The 17,360-nt window shown below is 38.7% G+C and overlaps 2 protein-coding genes across 2 annotated transcripts; one reads left to right on the top strand and one right to left on the bottom strand.

Annotated features, from left to right (window-relative positions):
* Positions 1 to 489: 489 nt before the first annotated feature.
* Positions 490 to 5,353, bottom strand: LOC140786020 (disease resistance protein RPP13-like). Its single transcript, XM_073134181.1, has 3 exons — positions 4,082 to 5,353; positions 2,580 to 3,989; positions 490 to 927 (listed from the first exon to the last, which is right to left on the bottom strand). Exons 1-2 carry the CDS (start codon positions 5,343 to 5,345, stop codon positions 2,620 to 2,622), a joined length of 2,634 nt encoding a protein of 877 aa, XP_072990282.1. The 5' UTR covers positions 5,346 to 5,353; the 3' UTR covers positions 490 to 927; positions 2,580 to 2,619.
* Positions 5,354 to 7,160: 1,807 nt separating this feature from the next.
* On the top strand, positions 7,161 to 16,420 carry LOC140785737 (uncharacterized). Its single transcript, XM_073133710.1, has 10 exons — positions 7,161 to 7,527; positions 7,625 to 8,590; positions 9,027 to 9,111; positions 9,935 to 10,046; positions 10,508 to 10,620; positions 12,679 to 12,776; positions 13,004 to 13,080; positions 14,327 to 14,401; positions 14,903 to 14,965; positions 16,004 to 16,420. The coding sequence occupies exons 2-10, from the start codon at positions 7,652 to 7,654 to the stop codon at positions 16,137 to 16,139; spliced, it is 1,698 nt and encodes a 565-aa protein (XP_072989811.1). The 5' UTR covers positions 7,161 to 7,527; positions 7,625 to 7,651; the 3' UTR covers positions 16,140 to 16,420.
* The last annotated feature ends 940 nt before the right edge of the window (positions 16,421 to 17,360 follow it).

The following is a 17,360-nucleotide window of genomic DNA, read 5'->3' as shown; positions in this document are numbered from 1 at the left end:
AAATCCAGCGGCAGGAAATTCCTGCAGTAGAGTAGGGGCTGCAGAGGATCTACGTTATCTAACTCATCCTATTATATGTTGACCACGGAACCTAGTTATTGTATTCTAATCTAGCCTATCTAGTTATTTTCCATACGCCATCTCTGTTAAAATTCAAGTTTACCAAATCTAGACGCATTGCCTTGCGTACGGGGACGTCCTGCATATTTTCATACATCAATCAATCCAATACAGGGGCAAACTGAAAGGCTACTAAGAAGGAAAGCTGACCCATCGAACTATCGAACTGCTGCATAATCCTTGACGAAGACTGAACTGTTTTATAGTTAATACTCTAAATCATACTCATATAAAGGTTCCAGGAAAAATCTATCAAGTATCACTCACAATATTTATAAGAAAAAATCAAATTTATAATCTCGCAAAAGGACAAACAAAAAGGAAGATGAGCAAAGGAGAACACACAGAATGGAAATAATAATAGAGCACTTCATACAACTTTTGGAACTTTATTTAAAGCATACAACAATCTCTCATACATCAACTAATACACCACCTGATACATACATCCTAGGGCATTTCCTTGTAGAATCACAAAAGGGCGAAAAAAAAGAACCACCCTTTTGTTGAAAGTGAAATTTTTTCTTTTTTCTTTTAGCAAAAACTGGCGAAGCCAATGACCATAAATACAAGCCCTCAGTGATATGCTCCTTGCCATCCGCAAGAAATAAATAATTTATTTTTAATGACCTCCAAAAATTTTATTAGAAATTTACAATTACGCATAAGAGAGTTAAATATAAGTAATTGGTTCCTGAGGTGGAAATAATTTGATCAGCAGCTTAGAGTCATATTCAACAATATTTCTGGAGGTAACTTTTATTTCCTGTGCCACTTTTAAGAGCTAAAACTGAGATTCCAAGCCATCTGCACAAAATAACCTACCATTAGAGGTTTTGAAAATTTCTAACCTATCAAAAGAAGAAAAAAAGGAAATTAAAAGGAAAATGCTTGCGTCCTTTTTAACAACCTTTGTTTATGGCAAGATTAAAAGAGTATACATTGCTTATATCTTCCCATGTATTATAATCTTAGCCCTGTCCTTGCTTTTTATATGAAGCAACATTCAAAATTGAAAATATAGAGCTGTACCTAGCTAGGAGATAGGACGAATTGGTAGTCATCTATCCAAATGAAGGAATGCCCACTTCTAATATATTTAAGTAGCATGTCTTTCAAGTAACAGTAGTAATAAAGACATTGAAGTACTGGCTCAATTACTAGAGCCCCTCGATTTGATGCAAGATAGACACAAACAACCGAAGGATATCTTTGAAAAGATAGCTAGATAAGTAAAGGCTTGTAAGCAGGGTGAAGACGGATCCGATATTGATCGCTCAGCTTATATCCGAATTTATATTTTTAGTCTGAATACGAATTCGAATACAAATATTAGACGAATAGCAAAATTTAAAATTATATTCTAACTAAACGGATACGGATAATTTTCGAATAGAGGATCAAATCTTAAACAAATATTAATTGAATTTAAAATAATTATAATATTTTATTTAGATATAATTAATATAAAATTATTAAGAGTTTTACGATAAATAATTTTTTTGTATGTCAAGTTTATAAAATTAGAGAAATTAATCTCTATAAATAATATATAACATATTATTAGTAACAATATTAATATTTACTATTTAAATAAGCAAACTAAAAATTGTAAATTATTTTAAAAAATATGCGGGTAAACGGATATCCGATATCCGTATTTAAATCCGAAAAATATATCCGACCCGTATCGAAATCCGTATCCGATTTTTTTTCAAAAATTCTATCCGTATCCGAATACGTATCCGAATTAAATAAAAAAAATATATCCGAATTTAATCCGAATCAGATTGGATAGTGGGTCGGGTCGGAGTTAATCCGAACCGTTTTCACCCTAGTTGCAAGTCATACTCAGTGTCACGATCACATGCCCTTAACCTGCCTTCCTTTTTTTTTAATTTTAATCTTAGTTTTAATTTTGATGAAGGGATGTACTAACTACCATCAATTAATGGGTCAAGCAACCTAATGGTAAATCTGAAAAATTCATGTATACGTCTCAAGACCCTTGCACAAAAAATTTCTGGCATGAATACTTCTCAAATTAGTTTATGATAACTAGCTGCTAAAATTTTGTAAAACATTTAAAATTAGAAGGCAGAAACCCTTTTCTGTTCTCCATGTACCTAATAAATTATCTTTATCGGTTCATATTCTAGTTTGAAAAATGAAAAAAAAAAAAACTGTGGTTATTTATCATCTTAAACTTTTAAGTAATCGGTGAGTTAGTATGATCTAACATCTTTAATGCAAACCTACTTTTAAGGTCTATTGGAATGTCTGAGTCCAAAAGTAACGAAGTATCAAGAGTATAAATTAAACTACTGTATTGATAAGGTAACAATGTATGCATGCAAAAGACGTGAATGTGAAATTTTTTAAGTGTATAGAGACCTAATCCTTGATAAGATAAGAGCATAACAATACTGATCAAAAGGGAAAAGAACAAGAAATCATACCAAAATGATGTAGATACCTAACATTTTGCTGCGGAATCAGCTAGCTCCAGATGTCAAGGTGTTGTACATGCTGCACCTTTTCCCAATCCGCTCCCACATCCTTCTCTATCCTGCTCATGAACTGGTTCGGCATGCAGTACAGCACCAACTTCTCCAGGCTCTTCAGGTGATGCAGATCTGGAACAACTTCCAGCCCACAAGAATCAAGAACTACCTCCACAACACTGGGCATTGCTCCCTCCTCCACCTCCCACTTATCCACCTCCATCTCGGCCAGCTTCAAGCTCTTCAGCTGCCCGAATCGTCCCGCAGAGCAGACCAACTCTTTTCCCACATAAGCCCTCGCCAAGAGATGCAGCACTCTGAGGCACTGCAGCCTCCCCAGCACCGGCATCGGATCGTAGTCCAGCCGCGACCACCGCAGCGTCAGCTTCGCGAGGCGCGCAGGGAAATCGCTGACGTCGAGGCGCCGGCGGCGGCCCGACAGCCTCCCGTTCAGCCGCAACGTTTGGAGCCGGAGGTTGTTCCCCAAGTCGGATATGTTCATGTACTCGGGAAGGGCGTAGCCTTCCAATGTCAACGAGACTAATTCGCGCAACTGGAGGAGTAAATTCGACACTAATTTTGCGTTGTAATCACTGACCTTTGCGATCCCGAGCTTGCGAAGGTTTGCTAGATTGGGCAGCCCTTTGTCCCACGAGCTCCGGGATCGGATCGTCGCGAGCGTTTGGAGGTTTCTGAGATCGGAGCACGGCGGCGGGCCGGCGCAAGCCAGGTACTGATCGCCGAAGAGGATGTGCCTCAGAGTCTTACGCTTCCAGATCTTTGGGGGCAGTACCAAGATGTGAGTGTTCCTCACGTCGAGGGTTTCGAGGCAGGGGAGGTTGGTGATGAACGAAGGGAGATCTTTCAATCCGGTCCCCCGCAATCCGAGATATCTCAAATGCATCATCCTCTGGATTTCCGCCGGTAGTACTTCGAGATCGGACGCCCCTCTCAGCTCGATCACTCGCAGGAGCCAGAACGAGGTGCCGCGGAAGCTCGGCGCCGCGACGCCGAAGCAGAGGAGGGAGCGGACGATCTCCGACACGATAAGCTTGCTGATCTTAATGGTGCTCTTGCAGCAGTGGATGGCGGCGCGGCGGACCGGGATCAGCGGCATCGGCGTCTCATCGTCGGGGTCGTCGTAGACCCGCAAAAACCCTTCCTCTTTCGCGCGGGAGATCGCGAGGTCGCGCACGAGGTCGTGGACGCGGCACGTCTTGACCCCGCCGTCCGCTCTCCTCTTGATGGGTTGGATGAGGCATCTCTGGATCAACTCTTCCAGAAAAGCCTCAGCCGAGTCCTCCATTGTCGTCTCCTCTTCTTGTGGGATGAATCCCTCTGCGACCCAGATTTTAATTAGCGTGCCTGTAATTAATTAACACCACAATTTTTTGACGATTAAGGCGAGGAAATGGGGGCTAATTTGCGATTAATTTGAGTGAGTTATTGTACGTAACCTGCACATATGTCGTAGTCTTCAGGGAAGGAAGCTAAGTAGAGGAAACAGGGCTTGAGATTGTAAGGCAAGTCCTCGTAGCTCAAGGCTAAGATATCCATGCACGTCTTCCCCTCCAACTGCCAGCTCATGGTCTCCAAGAGCTTCAGCCACGCGCCGTGCGTCTTCTCCCTCACCGAGAGGAGCCCGCCGACAACGACGAGGGCCAGCGGCAGCCCGCCGCACCGCTTCGCGAGCTGCCGGGCTACCTCGACGAGCTCCTCCGGGCACCGCGATGCAAAATCCCGATCCGGCGAAGCCTTCTTGAGGAGGAGCTCCAAGCTCTTCTCGTCGCCCAGGAGAGGTAGCTCGTAGGGGCGATCGCCTGCTATTCTCGCGACGTTGAGGAAGCGAGTGGTGATAAGGACTCGGCTTCCGTTGTCGTTGTCGGGGAGAGCGGCCTGCATCATCTCCCACACTTCGCTCCCCCATATATCATCCAACACAATCATATACTTCTTCTCCTTCAAGCAGTCACGTAGCTCGATCGCTAACTCTTCTCCTCCGAACCTCTCCAAGTCCTCCCTCTTGATCTGCCTCGCTATTCTCTTCAACAAGTCGCTATGGTTGTAATCTTGCGATACATTAAGCAACACCCGAGAGTCAAAATGCTTGGCGATCCTGCTCGAGTTATAGACCTTTCGCGCCAACGTCGTCTTTCCGATACCGCCGGTCCCGACGATCGACACGACGCGGCGATGCGCGTTCGTTGAGTCGAGCAGCTGATGGATGATATTGTCGATGTCGCGATCGAAGCCGATGACGTCGCCATCGCCAACGTAGGGCAGCAACGGCCTCGGCCTCATGACGCCGCCCTCGCCTATGTTCATGATGGCGAAGTTCCCCTTGCTCGCCGTGATCTCCCTGATCTTGGTCTCGATCCGGTTGATCATCATGCCGGCATTGTGCGACGCGATCCACAAGTTTGGCGCGAGGACGTAACGGCTGATGAAGCCGCTCCACTGGCGGCGGCTGACGACGGCCAGCATGTAGGTGTCGACGACGTCCTCGAGGTCGTAGGCGATGTTGCGGATCTCCTTCACCCACTGCTTCACCCGCTCGTCGCCGGACCGCTTGCACTCGGCGTCCCGCATGAAGCTCTGCATGAAGCGGACCTCGCGCTCCATACATTCCACCCGGTCGCGGACCAAGTGGATGAAGTAGCCCTCTTGAAGGAGTAAACCACCGATCTTGTTCGCGACGGAGCTTAAGGCCAACTCGGCCATGGTGGAGGAGGTGTGTCTTTTCCTCAGAAGAGGAGGACGTTTCAAAGCGGAGACGGTGGCGGAACAAGAAGTTGAAGAAGAAGAAGAAGAAGAAGAAGAAGAAGAAGAAGAAGAAGAAGAGATAGATAGCTTTGGATTGTTTTCTTGAAGTCAACGGTCGAGAGGGGGCAGAGGGAAGTTGGTAATAGTGGTGTCCCACGCACTGTTCAAATCGTTCAAGGCATGTCGGTCAACGCTTAGTATTTAAATATATTACTTTTAATATTTATATCTTGTCATGGAAGGGCGTATGAAAAAGAAAATTTTTTTTGTTCATATATACCCTTCTAATTCTAGTATTCTTATGTTTTTATCTTTTCCCTTTTTCTAATTATTGAGTTATTTAATTATTGTAACTCAAAATTATTAGAAATAATCTTACAAGTATCCATGTAAAATTTAAGAACTAACACACAAAGCTTCTATGGATACCCATGGTCTCTACGGATGGGGGACCTCTTTACCTTTAATAATTTGGTGGAATGAAGTTTTTAATAGAAGATGAGTTATTCCGGAAATGGAGCTGGAGAGCTTTTATCCCATTAATAAGATAGTATTGAAATGAGCTCTGGTTCATTTTCTTCAGAGATTTCCTTTCCATGATTAAATTTTTGTTAAGGTTGGGCAAGTCCAATACGTTTTAATTCTTATTGGATTTAATAAAGGACTCTATTTTTCTGAAGGAAGAAATGGTAAAAGAGTTGAAGAAAGATTATATTGTATGGTTTGCTCTTCGTGGTCGACTTCTCCTCCTCTCCCAACACAACCCGAAATTTGCGGTTGGTAATCTATGAGTCAGAAGAGAAAGAGGGCATTTCTCATCGTCCCAAATTCTAGAGTAGTATTTATAAAGAAATCCCAAGTAGTCTATAGATATTTGTTGAATTTTTAAGTCTGTTATGACTTATTATTATTATTTTTTGAAAGGTTTAATTGAATTATTCAATCTATTAGAGAGAATAAAAATTATATTTGACCCCCGTGTGATTACTTCTAAATTTACTTCACTCTGTAAGAAAGAAATAATACAAATAAATTATTTATTAGTAAAGTGAATTCAGATCTAATCGGAGTATATATTCACCTGGGAACTGATTCTAATAAATTCAAAGCTACTACAGCTGCAATCTATGATCATGATGAATTGGAAAGCCAAAATCAAATGTGCTTTGAGGAGTGGCTTGATAAACTCTATCTTTGACCAAATAATACTTTGATAGGAGGTACTTCGTTTGCTCGAGGTCCACTTTTGAGGATGCCCCGTGATAAGTTGGAAAGTACTTTCAGAAGGGGTGCTTAAAATTAATGTGAATGATGCTTACAATTTCGGTAATATCCTCCCCATTAGAAGCTGAGGCCAATGCCATTCATTAAGCCATAGCTTTTGTTGCTAATAGAGAGTTGGCTAGGGCTACTGATTCAAACACTCAGATGGAATCTATCAACCATCCTGAGAAGTCTCCTTGGTGTATCAAAAACCTTGTTTTGAAGTGCAAAAACATAATATCTTATTTTGATATATATATATATATATATTTTTGTTCTTATTTATAAAGAATGTAATCAAGCCGCTGAATGGTAGCTAGGGTAGACAAAGCTAAGAATATTTTATACCCTAATAAAGTGAATGATATTCTTCCATCTGCTATAGTTTGTACCCTTGGTTTTGGCACTTCAATCTCAGACACTTTAAAAGTGTAATAAATCATAGCATTTTTTTTAATAAAAAAAACTTATATATATATATATATATATATATATATGTATAGAGGACATGCTAAAAAGAAAAGAAATATCCTACGAGGCCGATTGGGCCCAGGCCGAGACCCGGAGCTCGTTGCGATGACATTGACACGGGCCCGACCCATTAGAAAAGCAAAACCCTAAGAATCCCGCCGTGGCCTCTTCCTTCGTCGTCCTTGACGCCGATCTCGTCTTGGTTGTCCACCTCTCCTCTTCTTCCGCCTCCGCCGCTCTTCCTCCTCTTCTCCTCCCCGGTTTTCCAGTACCAGACCGGCCGAAAACCGGTTCCGAGTTCCCCACCCCAAAGGCCCGGCCCGGCCCGGCCCGCCCGAATCAAGTGTCGCAAAACTACGATTCTTACCTCTCAATCCACCGCCTCGAAGAGGTTGTCGGATTTGGCGTGAGTCCTTGAACCCTTTAATCGATCGTTCTTGTTGCCTCCCTTCGTTTTTCCAATTTCTGATGTGTGTTGCTCTGATTTGAGTATAAATTTGTAGTGAAAGAGACGAGTTTGGATAAAAATTATGGCGAAAGACGATAAGAAGCGCAAGAAGAAGAAGAAGGAGAAGGAGAAGGAGGAGGGTGTTGTCCATGGTGAAGGGCAAACGGGCGTTCAGCTAGCGGTAGAGGAGGATACTAAGAAGGATAAGAAGAGAAAGGAGGAGGAGGAGCCCGGGAGAGGCGATACTGACGTAAGGGTTAAGGATGCCAAGAAGGAAAAGAAGAGAAAGAAAAGGGAAAAGTATGGGAGAGATGGAGAGGGCCAAGCGGTAGAGAAGGATGTCAAGAAGGAGAAGAAGAGAAAAAAGAGGGAAGAATGTGGTGGGAAAGAAGATGCGGGTGCAGGGGTTAATGGTGGCGGGAAAGACAAGGGGCAAACCAAGGAGAAGAGGGAAAAGGTGGAATATATAGTAAAGAAGGACCCTGGGGAAGTGGAGGAGAAAGGAGATGAAGGATTCGATGATAAGAAAAAGGAGAAAAAGAGAAGAATTGCAGATGATAGTGTCAGGTTTGAGAACGACAAGAGCATTCCGAGGAAGAAGGCCAAGAAGACAACTGTTGTTGAAGATAAGGAGATTGTAGATGACGGTGCTGAGGTTTTACCAGCTGCCGAACTGTCAAGTGGTAAGAAGAGGAAGAAAAGGAAAGAACAGAAGGATGGAGATCTAGATACTGTCAGATTAGCATCAGAAGGATTTGCCAAAAATATAAAAGAAAAAGATAGCGGAGCTTCAAAAGGTAAGGAGAAAGAGACATCTAATATGGAGAAGGACGAGAAAAGTTTGAAGCCCTCTAGGTCAAAGAAGGGAAACAGAGTGAGCTTTTCCAGTAAAGTAGAAGTGTTTAATCCTGGCAGTGATAGCGAACATGAAGAAGATGGCGGAACACAGTTAGTGCAAGGTAAACGATTCTCCAAAGAGGAAGATAATAAGATCATGGATGCTATTCAAAACTACATTGAGGTTCGTTATCTTTCATGCGTCCATAATATTATGGAATTAGCAATTGGAGGTTGATATTTCTGGTTCCAAATAGATTTTATTCTTGTCTATGATTATGATAATGTTATAACATTTTAATTATCTTTGATTCGTAGTCTACCCTGGATTATACAAAAATATGAAAGGACCGTGATAAATGTTACTAATGACTCTTTCTTTTGTATCTAACAGCCATAACTCATAAGTCTTCTTGGTCGATCTAAATGTATATTAGAGAAATAAGTTTCAAATCTTCTTGTGGCATGATATTAAAATCTACTATTTCGTGGTTTCAAGCTTCTTTATATATTGATAATTTTGTGTAGTGCATTAGACTGGTGCTATTGTCTTCTTGTATCATCCCTTTTTTTTTATAACACGACTATGTTTCTCTGACACTTTTCTCTATTTTCTTTAGACAAATCAGTTGGGGGAGGAGGGTACAGAGATGATTCTCAATTGTGTTAAACATCCCCAAGTCAAAAATTGTTGGAAGGAAATAGGTGAGAATTGAAACATTTAAATATTAATTTGCTCATGGGATTTACATTTTTGTTGCATTTCAATGTAAAGTATGTAAATCAATTGCTTTTTGTGATTTGGAGTTTCATAATCTTGGGGTAGTAGTTAATCTGGAAATTGCATACCATTTTAGTTTCCTATGTTAGACAAACGATAATTTAATTAAGCATCATTACTTATTATTTAGCCGCCTCTCCAGTAACACAATTTTATAGCACATCTCTCCACATGCATATTTCCAAAGGGTGTCCGACTATTGGGTGGCCCAGATACCATCTTATTTACACCAAAATGCTATTTCTTTGGTCCTAATTGCTATGTCAATGCTGTACCTATGGAAAAATCTGGCAGGCATGGTATATGCAGTGCACTTATTGTGGGGTTTAAGTTGGTGGGTGCAATCCAGCAGGGAAATAACTCCCATGAGAGAGTGTCAAGTTATGCTCTCACATATTAAGATAAAAAAGTGCTGTAAAAATCTCCCCGCTGATAGGGTTCTCAAATTTTTTGACCGGTTGTTGGGGATTCATGCTTATTTCTGATCTAGTTTGTTTAAAATATCAAATGGCGATGTTGGAGTTCCCATTCATCAACGATGTCTACACATTCCTAACCTTTTGCTTTGATCAATAGTTTTTTGTTCTTACTGCAGCTCTTTATGTTTAATTGGACTGGGAAGGATCAAATTAATCCAGCTTGCCATTTGTTTTGGAATTGATATAGTTTGTCAGCTCCTTTCTTTGAAAAAGATCTTTTGTATGTTCTCCGACAATTTGTTAATTATTTCTATAATTTGGTTCATAGGGGCTTGCTTACCTAAAAGACCTTACAGGGCTGTCTATCATAGAGCACATGTTTTACTTCAGAGGAGTGAAAAGCGCAAATGGGAGCCCGAAGAATATGATGCTATTCGAAAGTACTTAAGATCCTCCATCAGACACTCATTGTTTAATTTTTCAATTCTCATGTCTTCTAATGTTTTATCATGTATATAGATTTATATTTGGTCTGAGGCATGCTTAATATTCGCAGTTGGCTGTTGTTTCACTTTTTGGAATTTGGAAAAGAAAGCTAACTGTGACAGTTTGACTCAATGGAGTTTGTAAGCAAATAAACCTAATATATGTATTTTGTAGTTGGAATTAACTTAAGCTCCATTAACCTACAAATAGATGACCTCACCACAGAATTTTCTTTATATATTGTTGGGTAATACAAGTTTTAACTTTGTATATTTTAATGCTGCTAATACAGATTAACCTAATTTTTGGTTGTGTTAAACTTATATGCATTCGTAGTGCTTCTGAATTTTTATCCAACCTTATGAAGACACTTATCTTTTAGCTTCACTTGCTAATTTGCACTTTTGCAATGTAGGTTCCATAAACAGCATGGTGCAAATTGGAAGAAACTGGCAGATCAACTTGGGAAACATAGGATTCATGTGAAAGATACTTGGCGAAGAATAAAGCCTCCAAATCTGAAAAAAGGTATGTTGCAGTTTTTAATCATGTCAATTTTATGTTTGTTTTCCTATAAATTAGCCATTAAATATTTAATGTTTGTTCAGAAGTAGCTGCACCAATTAGTCTTCAGGCAATCCCGCAATGTACTTATGTTAGTTATGTAGTGTCTTAAGTATTAACTTATCATGTATATAATTTCTTCTTGTTCATTATTTTCTAGCAATACAATTCACCCATTTCAGCATTTTTGACTGAAGTACACTTGTTATCTAAATTTTTTTTTCCATGTTCTCTATATAGATTATAATTTTATGTATACAGTCATCCTTTAGAAGAAGCCCTATAAGATAGAGTACTTGGCACTAGAAGGGATGAATTACTTGGATGTATCTTTTGATCATCAGGTACCTTTCCACTTACCTGTATATTTCTGTGTTTGCCATATTAAAATGCTCTATTTGGATCTTTGGTAAATTTGTCAGAAATGAACAGAAAACTACAGGATTTATAATGCCAAGATAACATTATTTAATAATTGAAGTCTTAAAGCTGATCTTTGGTGCAACCCTATGTGGGTAGGAATTCAGTAGTTTCTCGGTGTATTATTATGAGACAAGTAATCGTTCCATTTAGACATCCTTAATCACATCAATTTGTATGCCGATCACTTCTCCATTTGAAGGGGCTGATTTCAGTTAATAACTTAGGATTTAGGAGTAACGATAGTTGTGCCACAGGCACGGATCGTGCCGACCACTGGCCGGCACGGCATGTGCCGTAACAGAAGGAGAGAAAAAGGTAAGGGATACTCACCTTCGCCTTCACTGTTGCCATCGCCGTCGCTCGCCGATGGGTAGCTCGATGACGAAGTCGATGGCAAGCGGCGAAACTATTATGAGAGGTGCCGCACGGCGCGGTATTCCGTTGTCCTCCCCGTGCTGGTCGGCACAGTCATCCATGGTTAGGAGTAATATTTCACTTTTGACATAACATGTTTCTCAAGAGGTGACCTTTTTTTTTTTTTCGCTAGAGTTTCAGACCATGCAAGTAGATTCAAAAGTTAGATGACCTAAAGAATTCTTATTTTTTTGCATTGGTAATACTACTGGCTCTACATTAATGATTTTTTACGGTAAAGTAAGTATATTGGCTGGTATAGTGGTCATGGGCCAGGCAGGGTTATCTTGGACCTTTTGATCCCAACATGTAAAAGTTGGTTAGTGAAGTTTAATGTTTAAGACTTAAGTATCCCAAAATTGGCGTAACAATAATTATTTAAGGATTTATTTACATGGGCAATGGTATCCTGGTATGGGCCTGAATTAGACCAGCTAGGCTGTAGAGGAACCTATTGTATGGCAGGAGAATCTGGAAGTGTTTCTGAAAGCACAGTAAAGTAGAGTGATCGCTTGCAGTGTTAGATAGTTACATATGAAATGTATACACGTTCGAGTTTTGACAAACATATCAATTCAAGTTCAGACAACCTGGACTTTGCTCAGTTGTTATTGTTGTTTTATAATGATTGCTATTCAGATGCTGTTTTATAAAAGAAGCTCAAACAACCTTTTGAGCTTCTTTTATTGTAGTTCATGTATAGATTTTACGTCATTTATAGGGCAACTTGCTACTGTTCTAGGGAAGCAGGTGGTGAGCCTCTCCTATTACAGGCAATATTGTTTTGTTGGTCTTAATTCTCAAAGTTGGTGGATTGAAAAGTTTCTTAATGTTGTACAGTAATTTCACATTACTAGGGGAAATACAAACAAAATAACTGACCTGGTTGTCACGAAAGTTTAGAGATGTTTTTGATATTAGGGTACATTAGTTGATCATGATAATATTATTCTCTGTTATTTCTGTTGCATATAGTACAATACAAGATGTTGAGAGGAGCCTATTTCATAGTAATCAGATTGTACCTCTAAATTTGGAACGGCTTCTGTTATATAGTCCTAACTTCTTAGGAAAAGAATTGCTTAGATTTTAAACCTGTATTGCCATATCTGTCATTAGGTATAACTCTACAGCCTTGAATGTGTTTTTCTTCTGAAATTGTTTGCCGATTTGCTATTGAGACAGGCTCCTGGTCTCAGGAGGAGTACCAGGCTTTGTTTGATCTAGTAAACATGGATTTGCGGTTGAAGGCCTTTGAGGAGAAAAAATCGAAGCATGGCATGGTTTGTCTTCTTTTCCTGCTGCATCCTTTATTAAAATATAAGCATGGCATGGTTCTCGTTCTTTTCGTGCCACCTTCTTTTGTTGCCTTTTCTATTATATCCTTAGTGGGAACCTATGGATCTATTTATATTGACTTTTTGCATGTAGTCATCTGTTTTCTATGATGTGCTTGTACACTTCCCATTTCCTCTTCCTTGATGTAGTGAATTTTCTTTTATTTTGGTAGTTGAGGGATAATATTGCTTGGGAAGCAATCAGTGAGAAATTGTCTACTCGGGCTCAGTCAGCTTGCTGCGTCAAGTGGTTGGTATTTCATTTACTATTTTTCTATTTATTCTTCTATTATATTTATATTCAGTTTCCTTTTTTATTTAATGTATAAGGTTGTTCTTTTGGGAATGGAGTTCAACACAAATATATGAGTGTTGCTAAAATTTCAATACTACATTAGGCATGTTCATAGTTATATTGTCCAATCTATTAGAAGTACCTCTCTAAATCTTCATTTGTTGAAGTGAGGCTAACAAACATATGAAGATTCAGGATTTCTAAAATGAGGAGAATTTTTTTTTGTTAAAGAAATCTTTGAAAGGAATAACTTGGGTTTATAATGACCTATAGGGTCCATACCCTAGAAAAATTGTACTAAAACCCCTTATTAGCCAATTTGGTGATTCTGTGTGTATTTAAGATCAAGGTTTTAGAACTCGAGATCAGCCATAAAAAAAATGATACGTATCAGTCGTATCAGCTGTCCGTATCGAGTCGGACTATTTTTTAATTACAAAAATTCTAGATATTATTTAAATATGCAGATTTTTTTAAAAAAGATTAAAAAATTAGTAAGAAAATAATAATTACTCACATATAAAGCTTAAAAACTAAAAAATATATTAACTTAAAATTTTGATGAATACTAAGTTGACTCTCTATTTTCTTCCCTTCTCTCTTTCTCTCTTTTTCCCTCTCTTTCTCTTATTGCTAAGGCAAAAAAAATTCTTTCTTTTCTCTCCCTTCTCTTTCTCTTATGCAGGGCAAATTTTTTTTTTTTGATTTTTTTTTTTCATTTCTTCTCTCTCTTTCTCTCTCTCTTCCTCTGTTACTCCCTCTCAATCTATTCCTCCCTCTCTCACTCTCCACTCTCTTTCTTGTCTCTCTAACTAATATGCTACAGTAATGGAGATTAAAAGAGAGACAAATAGAGAAAGAGGAAGAAACGAGGAAGGGAAAGGCTAGAGAGAGAAATGGAAAAAAATTAGAGAGAAGAAAGAGGGGGAGAAAGAAGAGGAAAGAGACAGAGAGAGAAGAGAGGGGGAGAGAGGGAGAGCCCGTATCGGGCGGGATCAGCCGAAACTTGGAATTATATTTAGGATGTATAGACTATAGATGTGTATCTAACTTGCGTTACTAATAGTGTTTTTTCGTGATTTGTCCTGTAGTAGATGCAGTGGTATTGCTTTTATGATTCAAGTGACTACTTGGCAGAGCTACCGAGCTTCAATTGTTGCTTATTGATTGTCAATATTTTTTTTTTTTTTGGGCCTCTCAGGTATGATCGATTGTCATCATCATTGGTCAATGAAGGTTTATGGGCTGATAAAGACGACTACCACTTGTTGGAGGCGTAAGGCTGCAACCTTTCTTAGTATCATGCTAACTTTCTTATTGTCTTTTGTAAAGATCAGTATTGTCAAAGCATTCTTAGAGAATGTATGTGTAATCATGCTGTTGATGGGTTAGAAATTGATCAGGCTTATACATATATGCAATGTTATAAATTTGGCTATAACTATGAACCAGAATATGTTATTTGTAGGTATAAAAATGTATATATGTAGCTGCTCCAGTAACTACGGCTGCATATAGGATATTGGATATTTCTATGTTCACATAAATATTACCTAAACATTTGACAGCAATTGTAGCTGTTTCTCTTAAAGAAGCATGTACATGCATGAGAATGTTGAGATAATTAGGTGGGTGGTTAAGAACTATTTAAATATGCCTTAGCCAACTACGTTTTGATATTAGGAATTCTGTTATTTGGATAAATAATATCTATATCTTTCACTACAAGTAAGATTGTCTCTGATCTCTCTTTACATCATTTTGCATGTTGGCACAGGCTTCAAAATATAGATGCTTCTTGTGTTGAAGATGTTGACTGGGACAATCTCCTTGAACATAGGTAAAAGTCATTTTATATTATTGAATTGCTTTTGTTTTCAAAAGCTAATTTGATGCATTTGATGTAAATAAGCATTTAATGAGTTTTATGCTACATCTATAATGTGTACAGTAGGTTAACCTCAAGAAAATGCCTTGTATTTAACTGGAGCTGAAATCTAATAAGGCAGTCTCTATATAGTCAGCAAGGTGTTTAGGGAAAATGGTCTTCCTTCTAGGTGCGTGCTTGCATGCCAACTTGCTTTGCTCTGATGTCCAAGGAGAGGTCTTAGGACCAAAGGGATGTTTCTGGTGAATATGTTTAACACCTATTCTCAAGAGTGCCTATTGAGTTAAGATTAACCTTTTTGAGTATTATGCTGATTGAACAAATGGCAGCAGAAATTTTTTCTCCCCTGGCATTGGTTGCATCAGATTGAGCATCCCTGGTTTCTATGTTCTTTCAAGTCAAGGATCATCTCTTTTTTTTTCTTTTTTTTCCTTTTTTTCCCGTGTTATAGGATTTCTTGGTTGTAAGAAGTTGTCTTGGTGCTTGTTATTGGCATCTCTCATGATTAAGTTTATTTATTTTAGATTTGCTTTTATTGCTATAGCTCTAGATCTTGCAGTAAGATGTAAAGAGCTAGTAAGAGGTTTTTCCAGATTCGGTATTCTTGCAGTTTATGAACAAGATGGTAGCTCCACAAGGTGTGCTTTAAGGATGACGTGATAACATTACGTGCTTTTTTCCCTCTTTTTTTGTTCATCTTATATGAGATAAAGTTGACCAACATTTTTGTCTCTCAAAGTTAATGTCTAAACCAATTTACAAGCTGGTTTTACAGATATACCCATGAGCTTATTTTGTTGTGCTGTTTTTATTTGTTGTTTTAAGTCGAGCAGAAAAAGAAGCATTCACATTCATTATTAGATTTAAAGCTGTGTAATCATGTGAAATTTGTATCTTTTGCTATCTTGTGGAGCACCATGCTCATTCATTTCTCCCGTTTCTTCCATCGATTGTTTGATTTAATTGAAGCAGAGGTTTATCTCTTCTCAGGTCCGGAGAAACTTGCCGCAAACGTTGGAACCAAATGATTCGCCACATAGGTGGGAACAAGGAGAGGCCGTTTATTGAGCAAGTAGAAGTACTCTCCAATCGCTACTGCCCAGAGATGCTTGAATACAGAAAGTAAGTGCCAGCGGCTTCTGACATGTTTTACCTATGTATGTGAATGTAAAACTTAGTAGTTTGTTGATGTAAACCTGTAAAGTCTTTATCATAGAGGAAAGAAGCTGAAAAAATGACTTCTGCTCTGTGGTTATTATCTATTTTTGGTTGCTGTATATCACTTTAACAAAACAGTGTTTTGTGTACCATAGAGAAGTGCATATACTTTGTTTTGAGAAATTTTGTACTTCCTCAACAGATTTTTGTTGCCTTGGTGGAGGTTAATGAAGGCAAGAATTTTAATGATGCCGCTGTTAATTTCTCTTCCAAGCTTAAGCATGTGAGATAATGTATCTAATACAGCTGCAGATCGAATCACTCACAAGTCATGGTCTTTGACCAGTAGGATTTAATTCAGCATAATTCTGGTGCAGGTCGATTTAAGCACTCATTTGACGCAGCATTGCTCTTGCTCATTGCGTAAAATTCTTTGCTGATCACTCTTTTCTAACACTGATTGTTGATGTTGATTACTGTCTTCAGATGCTTTTCTCCTTACAGTTTTTGATCGTATCTAGGAAAGAAATTAGGGGATTATAGGATTTTAGTGAGTGTAATCAATGCTTATCTAATGGTGCACCTAACTGATCATGAGATGTAACGAATACCAACTCATAAATTATATTTTTAGCAGAAACTGCTACGAAAATTATAGACAGATTTTCTAGACTGTTGTAGTGTTATAGATACATTACTAATTTAAACAGAAGAGCATTGGAAGAACATATCTTCTTTTTTATCTTCTATTTAAAAACATGGATCTTCCTTGACTCTATGTTGCTCTACTGCTGTCTTCAGCTGTCTCTAAGTATTCTTGGAAAGAAAAGCTACCATTTTTGTAAGCTTAAACGCATGACTGAAATAAACCAAATTCCAAAAGCATTGCTAGATGAGTCAAGTATAGAAGGCTAACACATATTCAGTGTATATATAAAAGTATATAACCCTACTGGTTTCTCTGAGGCAATAAAAAAGGAAACTAAGAAGAAAACTTTTGAATAAGGGCAAAGAGAGCATCTCTCTTGGAAAATCAAAGCTCACTTTCCTATTCTATAAAGATCAATGAAGCAATAAATTAATAAGTCATTGATTCATTGAATACATTACATTTATATGAATACATATATGCTTATGTACACACACACACACATACATACATACTTTCATGCTTACCTATTTACTTCAC

This window comes from Typha latifolia, chromosome 4, assembly GCF_019914945.1.
Source record: "Typha latifolia isolate L0001 chromosome 4, TyphaL0001v2, whole genome shotgun sequence".
NCBI lineage: Eukaryota > Viridiplantae > Streptophyta > Magnoliopsida > Poales > Typhaceae > Typha > Typha latifolia.
Note: the sequence above shows the minus strand (reverse complement) of the source record. Positions and strands in the feature narration are given on the sequence as shown.

What these genes read in the sequence shown, in the direction of transcription:
- LOC140786020 (XM_073134181.1), bottom strand. Translation starts at nt 5,345, where the DNA reads ATGGCCGAGTTGGCCTTAAGCTCCGTCGCGAACAAGATCGGTGGTTTA. An exon ending in AGACTACGACATATGTGCAG is followed by an intron (nt 3,990 to 4,081) that starts GTTACGTACAAT and finishes AATTAATTACAG; the next exon opens with GCACGCTAATTAAAATCTGG.
- LOC140785737 (XM_073133710.1), top strand. Translation starts at nt 7,652, where the DNA reads ATGGCGAAAGACGATAAGAAGCGCAAGAAGAAGAAGAAGGAGAAGGAG. An exon ending in GACTACCACTTGTTGGAGGC is followed by an intron (nt 14,402 to 14,902) that starts GTAAGGCTGCAA and finishes ATGTTGGCACAG; the next exon opens with GCTTCAAAATATAGATGCTT. An exon ending in GACAATCTCCTTGAACATAG is followed by an intron (nt 14,966 to 16,003) that starts GTAAAAGTCATT and finishes ATCTCTTCTCAG; the next exon opens with GTCCGGAGAAACTTGCCGCA.